This window comes from Geotrypetes seraphini, chromosome 4 (assembly GCF_902459505.1).
Source record: "Geotrypetes seraphini chromosome 4, aGeoSer1.1, whole genome shotgun sequence".
NCBI lineage: Eukaryota > Metazoa > Chordata > Amphibia > Gymnophiona > Dermophiidae > Geotrypetes > Geotrypetes seraphini.
In genome coordinates, this window is record NC_047087.1 from 127,737,013 (window position 1) to 127,755,430 (window position 18,418).

At 43.6% G+C, this 18,418-nt stretch overlaps 1 protein-coding gene across 4 annotated transcripts in view; it reads right to left on the reverse strand.

Annotated features, from left to right (window-relative positions):
• The window catches only part of BRWD1 (bromodomain and WD repeat domain containing 1), a 614,838-nt gene that overhangs the window by 394,476 nt on the left and 201,944 nt on the right, over positions 1-18,418 (reverse strand). For all 4 annotated transcript variants that reach the window (XM_033941455.1, XM_033941456.1, XM_033941457.1 and 1 more), the window contains one exon: positions 7,158-7,198. In XM_033941455.1, coding sequence (XP_033797346.1) covers positions 7,158-7,198 — 41 coding nt within the window. The remainder of the gene's footprint in view (positions 1-7,157; positions 7,199-18,418) is intronic.

Consider the following 18,418-nt stretch of genomic DNA (forward strand, 5'->3'; position numbering starts at 1 on the left):
AGGATAAGATTCACAGCTGACAACTCTGGACAATCGCTAGAAGAGTGTCGAGTTAGGTCAGTCATAGTCCTCAATACCAAGTTCTGTTACTAGCGAATGATGTTAAGGACATGGTCGCGAGGAGTATCGAAGAGACAGAGGGTGACGTTTAGGCAAACGTCAACTAGAGTGCCTCGATGAACGTCAGTAGGAGTGCTGATAATGAGATGAAGATGCATGCCTCAATGTAGCTACTCGATGTCTAGGCATCGATGGTGTGCATCCTTGGTGTGCATCTATAATAGGCCCTGATGTGTCAGTCTTTATGTTGATTATAAATGATGATCCTTGAGGCTACATGCTCCAAGATTGATGCCGTGAATATTCAGGCAGTGCTTGAATTGAGCTGAGGGTGGCATTATTTGAGCAGGATTTTGCATGGTTTGCAACTGCTACTGCGACTGCATCAGCACAGCCAGCTCTTTCTGCAAAAGCATGGAAAGCTGTTCCTGCAGAGATGGCGCTTGTGAACAGTCAGACTCTGCGCCTGCCTTGGTCCTCTTTAAGAATCTTAAGAAAGGCAGCTCTAGGGATAAAAACACTACCCAGAAGCCTAGGCTTCACTATCCAGCTAGGTTTACTGACTATCCTGATGAAGCCCAGAGGAATTCAGTGAGCAAGAAATGGAGACATAAGAACATAAGAGTTGCCTCCGCTGGGGCAGACCATAGTCCATCTTGCCCAGCGGTCTGCACCCGCGGCGGCCCATCAGGCCTATTGCCTGAAACAGTGTTCCCAGACTAATTTTATAAACTTACCTCTACCTCTATTCTTTTCTGTACCCTTCTATCCCTTTGTCCTCCAAGTACCTATCCAAAGCTTCTTTGAAGCCCTGCTTACTACATCCTCCGGCAGCGCATTCCATGTATCCACCACCCTCTGTGTGAAGAAGAACTTCCTGGCGTTTGATCTAAACCTCTCCCCTTTCAATTTTTCTGAGTGCCCCCTTGTACTTGTGGTTCCCCCTTAATTTGAGAAGTCTGTACCTGTCTATTTTTTCTATACTCTTCATGATCTTGAAGGTTTCTATCATGTCTCCTCCAAGTCTCCGCTTTTCCAGGGAGAAAAGCCCCAACTTTTTCAGTCTGTCAGTATATGAGAGGTCCTCCATGCCCTTTATTAGTTTAGTTGCTCTTCTCTGGACTTTCTCAAGTACTGCCATGTCCTTCTTGAGGTGCAGCGACCAGTACTGAACACAGTACTCCAGGTGTGGTCGCACCATTTCACGATATAGTGGCAGGATGACTTCCTTCGTCCTGGTCGTGATACCCTTTTTAATGATACCCAACATTTTGTTTGCTTTCCTTGAGGCTGAGGCGCACTGCGCCGTCACCTTCAATGTTGTGTCCACCATCACTCCCAGGTCTCTTTCAAGGTTGCTCACCCCCAGCGGTGAACCCCCCATTTTGTAAGTGAACATCGGGTTCTTTTTCCCTATATGCATGACCTTGCATTTCCCTATGTTGAAGCTCATTTGCCACTTTTTGGCCCATTTTTCCAGTGTTGTCAGATCCTTTTGGAGATCTTCGCAGTCCTCCACGTTATTTACTTTGCTATATAGCTTGGTGTCATCTGCAAATTTAATAACCTCACATTTCGTTTCTGCCTCCAGGTCGTTGATAAATATATCGAACAGGAGCGGTCCAAGTACCGACCCCTGCGGAACTCCGCTTGTGACCCATTGCCAGTCTGAGTAATGGCCCTTTACTCCAACCCTCTGTTTCCTGTCCTCCAGCCAGTTTTTGATCCATCGGTGGACCTCCCCTTGTACCCCGTGGTTCCATAGCTTCCTTAGCAGTCTTTCGTGTGGCACCTTGTCGAAGGCTTTTTGGAAGTCAATGTAAATGATGTCTATGGATTCCCCTTTATCCACCTGGCTTGTTATCCCCTCAAAGAAGTATAAGTTCGTGAGGCATGACCTGCCCTTGCAGAAGCCATGCTGGCTCGACTTTAGCTGCCCGTTTTCTTCGATGTATTCCCAGATGCTGTCTTTAATCAGCGCTTCCATCATCTTTCCCGGGACCGAGGTCAAGCTCACCGGCCTGTAGTTTCCCGGGTCTCCCCTTGAGCCCTTTTTGAAGATGGGCTTGACATTTGCTATTTTCCAGTCCCCCGGAATCTCTCCAGTTTTTAAGGATAGGTTGCATATTTGTCGGAGTGTCTCAGCTATTTCATTTTTTAGTTCCTTGAGTACCCTTGGGTGAAAGCCGTCCGGACCTGGTGATTTGTCGCTCTTTAGCCTGTCTATCTGCCTGAGGACATCCTCCTTGCTCACCTCTAGTTGGACCAGATTTTCATCCTGCTCTCCTTTTACGATCTCCTCGGGTTCCGGAATGTTGGTTGTGTCCTCCTTCGTGAAAACTGACGTGAAGAACTCATTTAACCTGTCAGCTATCTGTTTTTCCTCTTTTACCGCTTCCTTTCTGTCCCCATCATCCAAGGGTCCCACTTCCTCCCTCGCTGGTTGCTTCCCCTTAACGTACCTGAAGAACGATTTGAAGTTTATTGCTTCTCCCGCCAGTCTCTCTTCATATTCTCTTTTTGCTTTCCTAACCACTCGGTGACACTCCTTTTGGTGTATTTTATGCTCTTTTTGGTTGTCCTCAGTTTTGTCTTTTTTCCATTTTTTGAATGATGCTTTCTTGTCACTTATCGCCTTTGTTACTGCATTTGTTATCCACACTGGGTTTTTTGTGGGGGGTTTTTTGCACCCTTTCCTGAACCTGGGAACGTACAGGTTCTGTGCTTCGTGCACTGTGCTCTTCAGTAGAGTCCAGGTTTTTTTCTACGGACTCTATCCTCTTTGTGTTGTTGTTGAGTTTATTTCCCACCATTTTCCTCATGGCATCATAGTTCCCTTTTTTGAAGTTGAGTGCTGTCGCCGTAGTTCTTTTCACCTTTGATGATCCACTTTCTATCCTGTACTGGATCGTGTTGTGATCGCTGTTTCCTAGTGGGGCTAGCTCCACCACCTCCCTAGCGGGTCCCCCTAGTCCGTTGAGGATTAGATCAAGAGTGGCATCACCCCGTGTTGGTTCCGTGACCAGCTGTTCCATGAAACAGTCCCTCTTAACCTCCAGGAATTCGGTCTCCCTCATGCAGTTTGAGTGCCTGATACTCCAATCTATTCCAGGGTAGTTGAAGTCCCCCATCACCACCACCCTTCCGCTTTTGCATACCTGCCTCAGTTCAGCCTCCAGATCCTTGTCGATTTCTTCCGTTTGCCCAGGTGGGCGATAGTACAGACCCAATTTTATGTCTGCTCTAGTTCCTCCTGGTAGCTTAACCCATAGTGATTCCAAATCATCCGCCCTTACAGTTGTTTCCATCCTGGTTGAAGGTATGGAATCTTTTATATATAGCGCTATTCCTCCACCCTTTTTGTGTGACCTATCTCTCCTGTACAGTTTGAAACCTGGTAAAGCCACATCCCATTTGTTGTCATCAAGTCCACCACGTTTCTGTGACTCCAATTATGTCTAGGCCCTTATTGCTGGCTAAGACTTCCAGCTCTCCCATTTTCGCCTTTAGGCTCCTAGCATTTGTGTATAGGCAAAGTAAGTCCCGGTTTTTCGCCTTTCGTGCTGTTATTCCTCGTGGTTGGGGGCTCCTGGCGACCCTCTCGTGAGTTGCCAGTCCCCAAGCCTCGTCTCGGTCATCCTCCTCCTGTGGTGTGTCTGTTTTGTCCTCAGCTTGTTTCCCTGTTTTTGATTGTCCGTCTGGAATCCGTTGTACTTTATTAGTCCTGTTTGCCGGTTTTATTTGTGCTCTAGACCCCTGCAATTTTCCCTTAGGTCCTTTTTCAAAAAGCTCCCACTCAGTCCTGAGTCCTCTTTTACAGTGTCCTTGCTCAGTATCTTTGGCCCTGGTCCCCTGCATAGCGTCCTTAGGTTCTTTTTCCAAAAGTTCCCTCTCAGTCCCGATCATTTTTTTACAATGTCCTTGCTCTATGTCCATGGCCCTGGGCCCCTGTGTTGCATTCTTAGTTCCTTTTCCCAAAAGATCCCACTCAATCCCCAGTCCTTTTTTACACTGTCCCTACTCAGTATCCTTACTTGATACTTTGTCCGATGTGTCAGATCGACTGTCGGCTTTCCCCTCTTCCTCAGTTTAAAGCCAAATCTATGACGCTCTGGACGTTGCGTGCCAGCATCCTTGTCCCAGTCGTGCTCAGGTGCAGTCCGTCTCTCCTGTAGAGCTTATTTTTTCCCAGGAAAGTTGTCCAGTTCCGTACAAAAAGGAGACCCTACCCAATAGTAAAATAGTAGTGTGCAAACCTGCAGATTTGAAGTTTAAGCCAGGCATTGTGTATAGAAATCCTTGAAGTTTTCAGGAAGTCCACCGGGGCAGCCCATGAGAACCCCAAACTAGAGCAGGCTCACCTACTGAAAAACAGGCAGTTTTTCCCTCACAAACAGGCAAGACAGGGAAGAGAGAGGAGTCTCTTCTTGGAGGCAGAGAAGCCAATTTAGGTCAAGGTAATGACCTGTAATCCATGGACATTGAATAGGTTTCTCCAAGTCTTGAGACAGGAGCCTTAATTCAGGAGGAACCCATGGAGATTCTGGATCAAGTGGGGTCAGATCCTGATGCAATGGAAGTAAGTTTAGCTGTTGTAACTTACTAGGATAAACCCTGCACAATGACTGTTTTGTTTGTTGGCGATTTTGAAAGAAATTTTGTTTTGCATAATTTTTGCAACTCAATTGTTTAAGGCTGTGTTTTGCCCTGACTGAGTTTGAAGCAGTTGGCTTATACAGGGAAGGATAAATTCAGAAGCCTTGAGCTGATTATTCTTTGTGAGGGAAGGGCACCTTCTTGTGCTGCAAAAGACTAAACTGTTTTGCACTACTGAATTGCTGCAAGTATTTTGTTTTTCTGGTTTTGATTTTTTGAGTTTCCAGGAAGCTGAGAATTGTTGTGATATAGGGAGAAGTTTGCTGTTATCTTCTTGGGAGGGAATTTTGAAAGCTGTGTTCAGCCTTTGAAAAGCAAACTTAGCTATACTCCCAACTCAGCTTTGGAGAGCTGAGGGGCTCCTGGTGCATTTTCAATAGGGCCAAATTTCATGAACTAGGAAGAAGCCAGAAGAAGTTTGGTGTTTATGTTTAAAAAGCCCAGGCGGGGTCCAACTCCATTGGACTGTTTTGAATTGCTTTATTTTTATTTTGTGCTTTCTTGATCCTGAAGGACTATTGAAACTTTTGTTTTGCCTTATTGCAAAGTTTTCATTTACCTTTTTTGCTTATGATGAAACAAAGCGTTTGATTATTAAGACTGCAGAACGCTGAGTGCAGTATTGTATTTTGACTAGCTAAGAACTGAGCAATTCACTTTACATTACCTGTAGGACTGAACTCCATCTTGAGCAGTGTGCCAGTTTTGTTGGTCTGCTGTCCACTAGGGGTGTCACCGCGCAGTCTGCGGCCCCTGTGGCAACACACTGTAACCAGTATGTGCAGTGGTATCATAGATGCATTAGTTGAGCGTCGAAGCACTGGAGACCCCGGGATCAAGACGTGCTGAGGGAAACTGAAAGAAATGGCTTTTCAGCTCCATGGAAAACTAAGAACTGATGATCTGGTGAACAGGCAGCTGATGGAAAAGGCACTTGTGCGGTGCAGGCGGTCTTCAAGTTTTTAAAATGACACTGCACTTGTGGACATCCATACCGGGCTCTGTGGATGACATCACCCTTACGTAAGAATATGCTGCCTGCTTGTCCTGAGATAATAAATAGGACAGCCAGACATATGCTGGAGTGATCTTTAACCTCTTTGCTTCTGTTGATATCACTAATATCAGACAGGCGGGAGCCCCAGAGAAATTTCTTCCATCCCTGCGGGATCCTCAAGAGTATGGAAGTGATACCCTTGAGTCTGGAGAGGACTCCCAACAGCCCCATTCCCATGCAATTGTTTATACTGAACAAGTCATCAGAAAAGCAGAAATCCTAACTGACTGCAGTCACAATTAGAATAATACTGTGGACATGGAATACAACTAGAGTACAGGCACATTCATTCATTCAAGATCAGGTCGCTTGGGTAAGCTATGGAAGATAGTACCACTCAGTTCCATTCCAGTAACATTACCTACTTGTGTGGTAGCAGTGATCCTGATGTTCATAGAGAACATAAGAACTGCCATACTGGGACAGACTGAAGGTCCATCAAGTCCAGCATCCTGTTTCCAACAGTGGCCAACCCAGGTCCCAAGTACCTAGCTAGATCTCAAGTAGTAAAACAGATTTTATGTTGCTTATCCTAGGAATAAACAGTAGATTTCCCCAAGCCATCTCAATAATGGCCTCTTTTAGGAAATTATACAAACCTTTTATAAATCCCGCTAAGCTAACTGTATGAGAGTAGAACTGGAGGGAGTTGTTTTTCTAGGTCTCCTTCTGGAGAATAAGACCAACTGACAATCAAGTGAGGTGTGAGGGGGGGGGGGGGGGTATAGCAGGAAAGCACATTCAGACCCTTCCCTGGTGGCTCAATGGATAAAGCACTTCCACTTGATATAGAAGATTGTGGGTTCAAGTCCAGCTTAGCCAGAGGCTAGGTGGGACCAGAGCTGGCAAGTAGATGGGTTGAAGGGGGTTTGTCAGAAACTAGGTGGAAACAGAGAAGGACGTTAGATAGATCCTGAGGAGGTGGGGGGAATAGGCAGACCAGGGGTAGGAGGGGCCAGGTATCTCTGTGTTCCAAGTATACTTCATGAAAATTAATAACCTTTTATGTTCTTATAAAAAAATTGAAGGGAGATAGATTTAGAACAAATGCTAGGAAGTTCTTCTTCACCCAGAGGGTGGTGGACACTTGGAATGCGCTTCCAGAGGAGGTGGTTGAGCAGAGTACGATTTTGGGTTTCAAAAAGGGATTGGACGAGTTCTTGAAGGGAAAGGGGATCCAGGGGTATAATGAGTAATAGATCACTACAGGTCATTGACCTGGAGGACCGCCGCGGGAGCGGACTGCTGGGCGTGATGGACCTATGGTCTGACTCGGCAGAGGCAATGCTTATGTTCTTATTTAAGAACTATGTATGTTTATGGTTCTTATTCATTTAACAAAGCCTTTTATTCTGTAAAATAGCCCTTGAGTCTTACAACATACCTGTCACCAGTGTTAGAAAACTGAATGCTGTCAACTTTGTCCTGAAAGAGATTTAAAGATAAAGTAATTGAGTACCTATAATACTACCTTTGATAAAGCAAAAGGATAATAACATCCTGCCTACAATACACCAGAAGTGAAACATTTAATAAAATTCTCAAACTGTATATAAATCATTAAGCTAACTAGATTCCATAAGATGGCAAAAAAAAAAATAAAAAAAACCAGCTCATTTTTTGGGATTAAGTAGGAGTCTATTGTTCAAAACATTTTTCCATCAAATAATTATGGGTTCTTTGTTTGGAAATTATAATTCACTACCACATACAGATCTGGTGTTAGTTACAGAAGAAAACAGCAAAAGTCCTCAGTATTACTCTTGACTGTTATCTAACCTTTGGAGAACAAATTGACTCCTTAGTCAGGAATTTTTCTTCAGGCTAGGCCTTCTACTGCCCTGATTTCCTCTGCCGTATCTCAGGGCCGCAGCAGAGGAAATCACGGGCAGTAGAAGGCCACGAAGCAGCGTGTTTAGAGTGTTGCGGACGCTGCTGGAGTCGGGAGGGTCATATGGGAGGGCAGTGGGGTTGGCTGCATGGCAGCGGTAATGGCAGGGGGAGGAACAATGGTTCTACTGCACAGGGGGATGGGGGGGTAGAAATGGAAAGATGCTGCTCAAGGGTTCTACTGCACAGAGGGATGGGGAAGGAGGGAGGCAGGCAGGCTTCGGGGGGTGGGTGTGGGACAAATTCTGGAAGGTAGTGAGGGGGACATAGGAAGGAGGCACTGGGGGCACTAAGAACATAGGAAGGGAAACTGAGGGCTCTAAGGACATAGGAGGCACTGAGGGCACTAAGGACACAGGACAGAGGCACTGGAGGCACTAAGGACATGGGAAGGAGGCACTGGGGGCACTAAGGACATAGGAAGGGGTACTAAGGACATGATAAGGAGGCACTGGGGGCACTAAGGACACAGGAAAGGGCACCTAGAACCCGTTAATGCAACGGGCTAAAACACTAGTACAGTAAGAAATTCAATGGTCTTAACATCCGACATCAAAGTCACACACTCCTTCTGTAACTTGAGAATGACACAGCACTTTAAGCTGACTTTTCCTTCTCTTCAAGAAATCCACTGTAAAAAGCTATTCACATCTACCTTCAACTTTCAAGGTCCCAATATCTGGAACAGCCTACCACACGAGCTGCGTCAGTTCTCCACCTACTGCGAATTCAGGAAACTATTGAAGACATTCTTCTCACTGCAGTTCTCTTGGCTTACACTCCTTATAGCCTATGAATCTTGTCGCAACTTAAATGAAAGCTCAGAATTCTTACTGTAAACTGCAATTAAACCTTGTTGAATATAAGAAACTGTAAGTCATGGTAAAAAAAAAAAGGGCTATACACTGTGCAAGGATGGCTATGTAACTCTCACGCTCTGGCCCCTTCACAACACATGACAAAGCCTGAGTACCTGGGCCCATAACAACTCTGGTTCGGCGACTACAGCCTACTACCTTACAAGATAATGAACCATCTCACTACCCCACCTAGACTACTGCAACTCCCTCTACTACGGTGCCACAGAGAAAGAACTAAAGTATCTGCAAGTGCTCTGAAATTCAGCGGCAAGGCTGATCTTCCAATCCCACCACTTTGAGAGAGCTAGCCCATTGCTACTCAACCTACACTGGCTATCTGTGAATAAAAGAATTCACTATTAGTTAGCTTGTATGATTCACAAGTGCATCTTCAGAGAAAACTCCAGCAAACTGGTGGCCAGCATTCCGATCTCACACACCTTTCTTAAGGACCACGCAGTGATTTAAGATACCATTTCCATCTTCTCAAGGAATACGTCGAAAGAGGATGTTTAACTCCACCTTCGAGTTCCTAGGACCACATATCTGGAACAGTCTACCTGCTGTAAGTCATAATTATTCCCTGTTGAAAATTGTGAAATATAAGAAGTTGTATTGTATTTCATTCAACATATGACCATATGAAAGAGGGCAACATACGAAAGAGGGCAACGATGACCAACAAATTGGCTAAAAAAAAAGACGAGGAAAAAAGTTGGTCAGCAAAAGTTATAATGGCAGACATGAAGATGGTACCCCAGTAGTTAGAGATGCATTGGTTTCCAAGCTAACTGCAGCAGTGGTCATGGCACTAGTAGACCAGTTTAATCAGATTTCTCTACAACTTAACAATATGGCTATCATTGGAGGGATTCGGGAGGTGTATACAGCAATGAAATGGCATGTGGCAGACATGGAAGACTTGCTGAAATTGGAGTGGGTGAAGTTCACTCTCCAAAAAAATGAATAAAATAAATACTGTACCTATAAAGAAAAATTGGATTTTGAAAAATTGCTCCCACAAAAACAATTTGTTGGTCTTCTTGAGTCTTTACTAGAATCAGAACTCATTGGCTTTTTGGAAGCATGGTTGGTATGTGAATTGGGGCAAGAATCCTATCTGGATGACTTCTGTGTGGGGCGTACACATTACTTGGGCCAGCAGTTCAAATCAGTGGACAGATCCAGAGTTGTGATAGCCCAGATATTAAATTATGTTCACAAGCAAGTACTATGGAGAAGGAAAAATAAGCTGTGCCATAAGCCACAACTTCTGAAATTTTAAGACTATTAAACATATCTATTGGCCCAGAGAAGAAAATTTAATCCCATCTGTGAACAGTTCAAAAAAACATGATCAAGTTCACATTACTGTATTCTGTGGATTTCTCAAGCAGAAACTACTTGCAGCAGAGGAACTTGAAAGATAGCTGCAGAATAATGGAGTGAGCCCAAGAGGAGCGACTGAGTGATAAGCAGAGATGAGGGCTGATTGGATTGGATATAACACTACAACCTATCACCTTGGATTTGTGCTTGCATTATTCTCATGGTTGCTGGTATAGAATATTTTCCTTTGGTTAATGAATGATCTTAAATCAGTTCTAGAGACTATATCCTATATCTTATAACTGACTAATTTTGCTTCAGTATGCTCTATTTTGCACTGTTTCTACATGAACCAGGGTACTGTTTCCAGTTTGCAGAAAGTGGATCACCCATCCATATGGACAGAAGTGTATTTTTCACTAATCCTCAGATAGCAGCGGGTTATGTGCACATGCACATATGAAAGTTGTTCAGTTTTAGTTCTGGGGAAGGTGCGAAGTAGGAAGGTTTATGAGAATATTTGTATGAATGTTAAGATTAAGGTACCCGAGTGTGAGTAGTTAATGAGTAAAAAAAGGGGGGGAATAACAAAAGGATGATCTTGAGATGAATGCAGACATATATGTGAGATGGTACTGTTCAAGTCTAGGACTTGTTTAAAAAATGATTGTTGGATTAAAAATATGGGAAGGCTGAAAGTAAGCTGTTGGGGCGTAAGGGTTACTATTTTTTTCATCATCATTGTTGCTGTTGGAGCTGGGAGGGCCTCAGGCCAGTTGCAAAAACACGAGTAACTACTGATGACAATTTGGTCATGCTTAGGAAAGCATGGTGTAAATGGGAAAAGGATGGGTACTAGTAAATGAAATTTATGTGTTTGGACTTATTCATTGTTCTAAAACAGTCTCTAAATTTCTTCCTAGAACACATAGTAACATAGTAGATGACAGCAGATAAACACCCGAATGGTCCATCCAGTCTGCCCAACCTGATTCAATTTAAATTTTTTAAATTTTTTCTTCTTAGCTATTTCTGGGCAAGAATCCAAACTCTACCCGGTTCCTGGGTTCCAACTGCCGAAATTGCCGTTAAAACCTACTCCAGCCCATCTACACCCTCCCAACCATTGAAGCCCTCCCCAGCCCACCCTCCACCAAACGGCCATATACAGACACAGACCGTGCAAGTCTGCCCAGTACTGGCCTTAGTTCAATTTTTAATATTATTTTCTGAATCTAGATCTTCTGTGTTCCTCCCACGCTTCTTTGAATTCAGTCACAGTTTTACTCTCCACCATTTCTCTCGGGAGCGCATTCCAGGCATCCACCACCCTCTCCGTAAAGTAGAATTTCCTAACATTGCCTTTGAATCTACCACCGAATCTACCACCCCCCAAACTCAAATTATGTCCTCTGGTTTTACCATTTTCCTTTCTCTGGAAAAGATTTTGTTCTACGTTAATACCCTTCAAGTATTTGAACGTCTGAATCATATCTCCCCTGTATCTCCTTTCCTCTAGGGTAAACATATTCAGGGCTTCCAGTCTCTCCTCTTGCATCTTCTGGTGCAGGCCTCCTATCATTTTCGTTGCCCTCCTCTGGACCGCTTCAAGTCTTCGTACGTCCTTCGCCAGATATGGTCTCCAAAACTGAACACAATACTCCAAGTGGGGGCTTACCAATGATCTGTACAGGGGCATCAACACCTTCTTCCTTCTACTGACTACGCCTCTCTTTATACAGCCCAGAATCCTTCTGGCAGCAGCCACTGCCTTGTCACACTGTTTTTTCACCTTTAGATCTTCGGACACTATCACCCCAAGGTCCCTCTCCCCGTCCGTGCATATCAGCTTCCCTCCTCCCAGCATATACGGTTCCTTCCTATTATTAATCCCCAAATGCATTACTCTGCATTTCTTTGCATTGAATTTTAGTTGCCAGGCATTAGACCATTCCTCTAACTTTTACAGATCCTTTTTCATATTTTCCACTCCCTCTTCGGTGTCTACTCTGTTACAAATCTTGGTATCATCTGCAAAAAGGCACACTTTTCCTTCTAACCCTTCAGCAATGTCACTCACATACATATTGAACAGGATTGGCCCCAGCACCGAACCCTGAGGAACTCCACTAGTCACCTTTCCTTCCTCCGAGCGACTTCCATTAACCACCACCCTCTGGTGTCTGTCCGACAGCCAGTTCCTAACCCAGTTCACCACTTTGGGTCCTAACTTCAGCCCTTCAAGTTTGTTCAACAGCCTCCTATGAGGAACTGTATCAAAGGCTTTACTGAAATCTAAGTAAATTACATCTAGCATATGTCCTCGATCCAGCTCTCTGGTCACCCAATCCAAAAATTCAATCAGATTCGTTTGGCACGATTTACCTTTTGTAAAACCATGTTGCCTCAGATCCTGTAACCCATTAGGTTCAAGGAAGTACACTATCCTTTCTTTCAACAACACTTCCATTATTTTTCCAACAACTGAAGTGAGGCTTACTGGCCTATAGTTTCCTGCTTCATCCCTGTGACCACTTTTATGAATAGGGACCACATCCGCTCTCCTCCAATCCCCAGGAATCACTCCCATCTCCAGAGATTTGTTGAACAAGTCATTTAATAGGACTCGCCAGAACCTCTCTGAGCTCCCTTAGTATCCTGGGATGGATCCCGTCTGGTCCCATCACTTTGTCCACCTTCAGTTTTTCAAGTTGCTCATAAACACTCTCCTCCGTGAACAGCGCAGAATCTACTCCATTTTCTCATGTAACTTTGCCAGACAATCTCGGTCCTTCTCCAGGATTTTCTTCTGTGAACACAGAACAGAAGTATTTGTTTAGCATATTTGCTTTTTCCTCATCACTCTCCACATATCGGTTCCCAGCATCTTTTAGTTTAGCAATTCCATTTTTCATCTTCCTCCTTTCACTAATATATCTGAAAAAATTTTTGTCTCCCTTTTTTACATTTTTAGCCATTTGTTCTTCCGCCTGTGCTTTCGCCAGACATATCTCTCTCTTGGCTTCTTTCAGTTTCACCCTGTAGTCCTTTCTGCACTCCTCTTCTTGGGTTTTTTTATATTTCACGAACGCCAACTCTTTCGCCTTTATTTTCTCCGCCACTAGTTTGGAGAACCATATCGGCTTCCTTTTTCTCTTGTTTTTTATTGATTTTCTTCATATAAAAGTCCGTAGCCATTTTTATCGCTCCTTTCAGCTTAGACCACTGTCTTTCCATTTCTCTTATGTCCTCCCATCCCAACAGCTCTTTCTTCAGGTACTCTCCCATTGCATTAAAATCCATAGATTTGAAATCTAGGACTTTAAGTATCGTGCGGCTGCTCTCCACTTTAGCCATTATATCAAACCAAACCGTTCGATGATGAACTTCCTAGGTGAGCACCCACTCGAACATTAGAGATACTCTCTCCATTTGTGAGGACCAGATCCAATATCGCTTTTTCCCTTGTGGGTTCCGTCACCATTTGTCTGAGCAGGCCTCTAGAATGGCATCCACAATCTCCCTACTTCTTTCCGATTCCACAGACGGAACATTCCAGTCCGCATCCAGCAGGTTGAAATCTCCCAACAGCAGAACCTCCTCTTTCCAAACTTTTGGATAACCACAATCAGATCCTTATTAATTTGCTGCGATTGAGTCGAAGGTCTGTAGACTACACCCACGTAGATAGAAGTTCCAACTTCTCTTTTCAGAGCGATCCATATCGCGTCTTCCTCTCCCCTGGTCCCTTGCATTTCGGTTGCTTGGATATTGATCTTTACATAGAGAGCTACTCCTCCACCTTTTTGACCATCTCTGTCCTTCCAAAAAAGATTATATCCCGGTATGTTTGCATCCCATCCATGTGATTCACTGAACCATGTCTCTGTGATAGCGACAATATCTAGATCTGCCTCTAACATCAGGGCTTGCAGATCATAAACTTTGTTGATTAGACTGCGAGCATTTGTGGTCATCGCTTTCCAGCTATTTTTCAGCGGTAGCGGTAATCTCCTTTTTCGTATGGATTTTTGTTTCGTTTCACTTTCCATTGCAATACTAAGAAGTGAGTTGCTGATATTGTTTATGTTGCAATCTTTACTACTATCACATCTTTTCTTTTGCCGGGGGTGGTCTCTATAATTGTCCTTCATACATACACCTCCCCCACCTTCTAGTTTAAATGCCTAGAAACATATTGTCTAAATTTCTCTAAAAAGTTTCTTTTTCCTGCTGTAGTAATATGTAGTAATCAGTGCAATATAGCTTCTTGCCCTTCCATCACTTCCGACTTTCCTCCATCTATCCTATACAGAAAAGAAAAAACATCCTCTTTTCACTTTCAGCTTGCAGCTGTGACTTGCTAAATTTCTGTTTTTCTTCTGACTTTATAATCCCTCCCTTCTCACCCTCCTATAGGCTACTTCTGCTTATATAGGAAAACAAAGAAGAATCATCTTATGCATTGCTATCCCTTAACATAGTGAACCTTCCCACACTTGTTACACTTGATAATCTTATCTTGAATGAAACTCATTTAAAGCAAAATTTGTTGTGCCTTTGTACTAAGGCAAACCTTCTGGAATCTTAGCGCGTGCCATAACAAACAGTGAAGATGACCAAGATTGCTGCAATACTTTATTACTTGAAAGTCTCGACATGAACATGTTTCAGTCCAATGGCCTGCCTCAGGAGTCTCCTTAGTTTCACAAAAAATTATCAAAGCTGCACTAATGACAAAATACATCACTGTAAATTGTAGTTTAAAAAATCATGTCTTGCCAAAACAGTCCTCTACACACAGCAAATATGCTTCAATGAATGTGAAAAAGATCTTAGAAATCCACATACTTTAAAATACCTCCATACCTCAAAAACAAACAAACAACAAAAACCCAACAGCTATGAGATTAAATCAACAGACTAAAGAAGGAATTAGCAGCTATTAAAAAATCATCCAGGACTACCCAATTCCAAGTAATCTTACCAACAGCAGAATAAAATAACAGAGAAAGAGATGGGTCACAGCAGGTTCAAGTAGATTACGATCAGTATCACAGAGGCATTCACCTTCCCAACCTTTGCTGCCTTAGAGCATTATGAAGATCAGAAGGTGGTGGAGAAGGCAAGGAACATAACTTAGTCTAAAGAACCTACCAAGAACAATGACAAATTGCCTTAAAGAAGAAAACTCTTACTGCTAGAAGACTCCATAATAACAGGCATTAACTTAGAAACATAGTTCAAAGTACTAATTTCATGAAATACTTCCCAGGATCCTCTGCTACCAGAAGTACCAATCACATACTGAAATGTGGTCTGAGAAGAGAGTAAGTGTTTTAATACTGATATTGTAATCCACCTAGGGAACATGACCTTGCCAACAATAGCAAACTTGGCATTCAGAGTGTACCAGAAGGTTGGAGAAGGACCCAATGCTTAGTCTAGGACTGCAGCTTTCTCTGAAGTTATTCCTATATAAGGAAAGGGAGGGAAAAGACAACGTAAAACAGAAGAGTTCAATAAGTGGTTTAAAGGCTGGGGTAAAGGTGGTGCTTTTAGATACAGGGAGATGGGGGTACTACATGGAAAAATAGCAGGCTGTACTGTAATGACGGGCAACATATCTTTCTATGACAGGAAAAACAATCCTTGGAAAAAAGATTCAGACAGTCTGTTTCTAAATACAAATTAGACGAAGGAGACGAAAGGAAGGTAATTCAGAAAATAACCTCCAGAAAAAAACATGAAGGTAATGGGGAAGGCAATGTTAATATACAAAAGCATTGAGCACCAATGTTCATAGCCTAAGTAAAAAGGTATAAGATTTGCAAGCCCTGATGTTTGAGGAAGACTTGGATATTATTGTAATTACAGTCACAGTTCAATGATTCCTACAAATGGTATATCAGGCTATAATCAGATTAGGAAGGATAGGGAGAGCCAAAAAGGTGGAGCAGCACTGTATATGAAAAATATAATCTGAGCAGAAATGCAGAGAAACTTGGGAAAGGAAGCAGATATGGATCATCCCTGGAAAAAGATAACACCACTGTAGATACAGGTACTATCCTACAGATCTCCTGCACAATTGGAGAAGCTGGACAAGGATCTGATCGAAGATCTCTATATGCTTGAAATGAAAGAGGAGATGCTATTACTGGGAGATTTCAACATTCTATCTGCAGAACCAGAAAGAAGCAAAGAGCTTGTGGATGCCTGTCAAAGTGCTTTGCTCAGACAAATGGATGACGGAACCCATGAGGGAAGGGGTGACTCTGGATCTAATAATAACAAATGGAGGAAGTATTTCCAAAATCCAGGCGGGTGCCCACCTAGGCAATAATGATCACCACATTATGTGGTTTGATATAAAAGTAAAACTAAAGTGCAGATGCCCAAAACTCAAAGTAATGGATTCCAGACATGATGATTTCAGTACACTGGGGGAATACCTGAAAGAGCTTACAGTGTGGGAAAGTAGAAAAGTAGAAAGGCAGTGGTCCAAGCTGAAAGCTACTATAAATATGACAATTGATCTAAGAACATAAGAATAGCCTTACTGGGTCAGACCAATCATCCTTCAAGACTAGTAGCCTGTTCTCATGGGGGCCAATACAGATCCCTAGTACCTGGCCAAAATCCAAGGAGTAGCAACATTCTATGCTACTGACACCGGAGCTCCTCCTTAAAAGGGGAGGGGCCAACGAAGCTCAGCTGTCCGGCATGCGAAAGCGAGCATTAAAGGCGTTCGCCTTAGCGAGAGTACCTTTGCAAAGGACCTTAAGAAAGGACGAGCAAAGAAGAAACACTAAGGAAGGACACCTACACAGGCAAGTACTACAAGGGCAACAGGACAGACAAGCAGTACATAAACAAACCAGTAGTAGCAGAGGGCAATCACAGCAGACACACACAAGCAACAGGGGTAGCAAGTTTAAAATCAAGAAAAGGACTTCACAGTAACACCGAGGACGCTACACAGATTCCTACACAAGGAGAAGCCACTTCAGACGACAGACTGGCAAGCGAACAGCGATGGATGCAGCAGATAGAAGCATGATGTTGAGCTACCAGTTTTTTGCACTGTTTGCATATGTATGACTACCTCCCCTCTGGGAGGCGGTCTTATGTATGCACTCGATGCAAGGAACTGGAGGGCCTGAAGAAGCAAGTAAGACTCCTGGAGGGCAGAATACTGAAACTAGAAGCACTTCGAGCAGTGGAAGAGGAGAACAGAGAGGCAGAAAACTTCATGGATGAGGCGTTGGTCTGAGGAAGAAGGATTCCACTTCGTGCGCAACTGGATGACCTTCTGGGGGAAGAGCAAGCTATTCAGCAAGCACTTCAGCGGAGACGGAAAGAGGCTACTTACAAGCAACATGAAGAGAGAAATTGAGAAGTTTTTAAACTAGGAAGAAGGGAAAAGCCGACAGTCGACCAAGAGTCGATGGTTCGGGAACCGGTATACCCAGAAGATACCATGCAGGAAGACTCACCGGATCATAGGCAAGACAGAAATCCTGACGGATCGAAAGGGATACAAGAGGGAAGGAAATTCAAGAAAATAACAAGCCGCAAACTCAAGTGTATGTACACGAACGCAAGGAGCCTAAGGAATAAGATGGAGGAATTGGAAGCTATGGCACAAAAAGATAACCTTGACATCATCAGCATCACGGAAACATGGTGGAACGAAGAAAACGACTGGGACATTGTGCTACCAGGATACAACCTATACATCAGAGACAGAGTGGGTCAAAAAGGTGGGGGTATTGCCCAATATGTCTAAGAGGGAATTGAGTCTACTGGAGAGAACATGCCAAAAATGAAAAATAAGGTAGAGTCTCTATGGGTCAAAATTTCAGGAACAAATGGAACGGAAACGAAGATCAGCATCTATTACTGATCCCCAGGGCAGTCCGAAGAAATTGATGGAGAAATGACAGACGAGATTAAACGCAACTGCAAGGGAGGCAACACAGTTATCATGGGTGACTTCAATTATCTGTGGTTAGACTGGAACCTAGGCACCTCCAGCTGAAGTACGGAGACCAAGTTCCTGGATGCTGTAGGTGATTGCTTCCTGGAACAACTTGTCAAGGAAAATACGAGAGGAAATGCAACTGAGTCTAGTTTTACCTGCATGCTTTCTGGCTCAGCAGATCTTGTCTAACTTTGTCTTGAATCCCTAGAGGGTGTTTTCCCCTACTCTCTGGGTGAAGAAGAACTTCCTTATGTTTGTATGGAATATATCCCCTTTCAATTTTAGAGAGTGCCCTCTCGTTCTTCCTACCTTGGAGAGGGTGAACAACCTGTCTTTATCTACTAAGTCTATTCCCTTCATTATCTTGAATGTTACGATCGTGTCCCCTCTCAGTCTCCTCTTTTCAAGGGAGAAGAGTCACAGTTTCTCTAATCTCTCACTGCACGGCAACTCCTCCAACCCCTTAACCATTTTAGTCGCTCTTCTCTGGACCCTTTTGAGTAGTACCGTGTCCTTCTTTAAGTACGGTGACCAGTGCTGGACACAGTATTCTAGTTGGAGGGCGTGCCATGGCCCGGT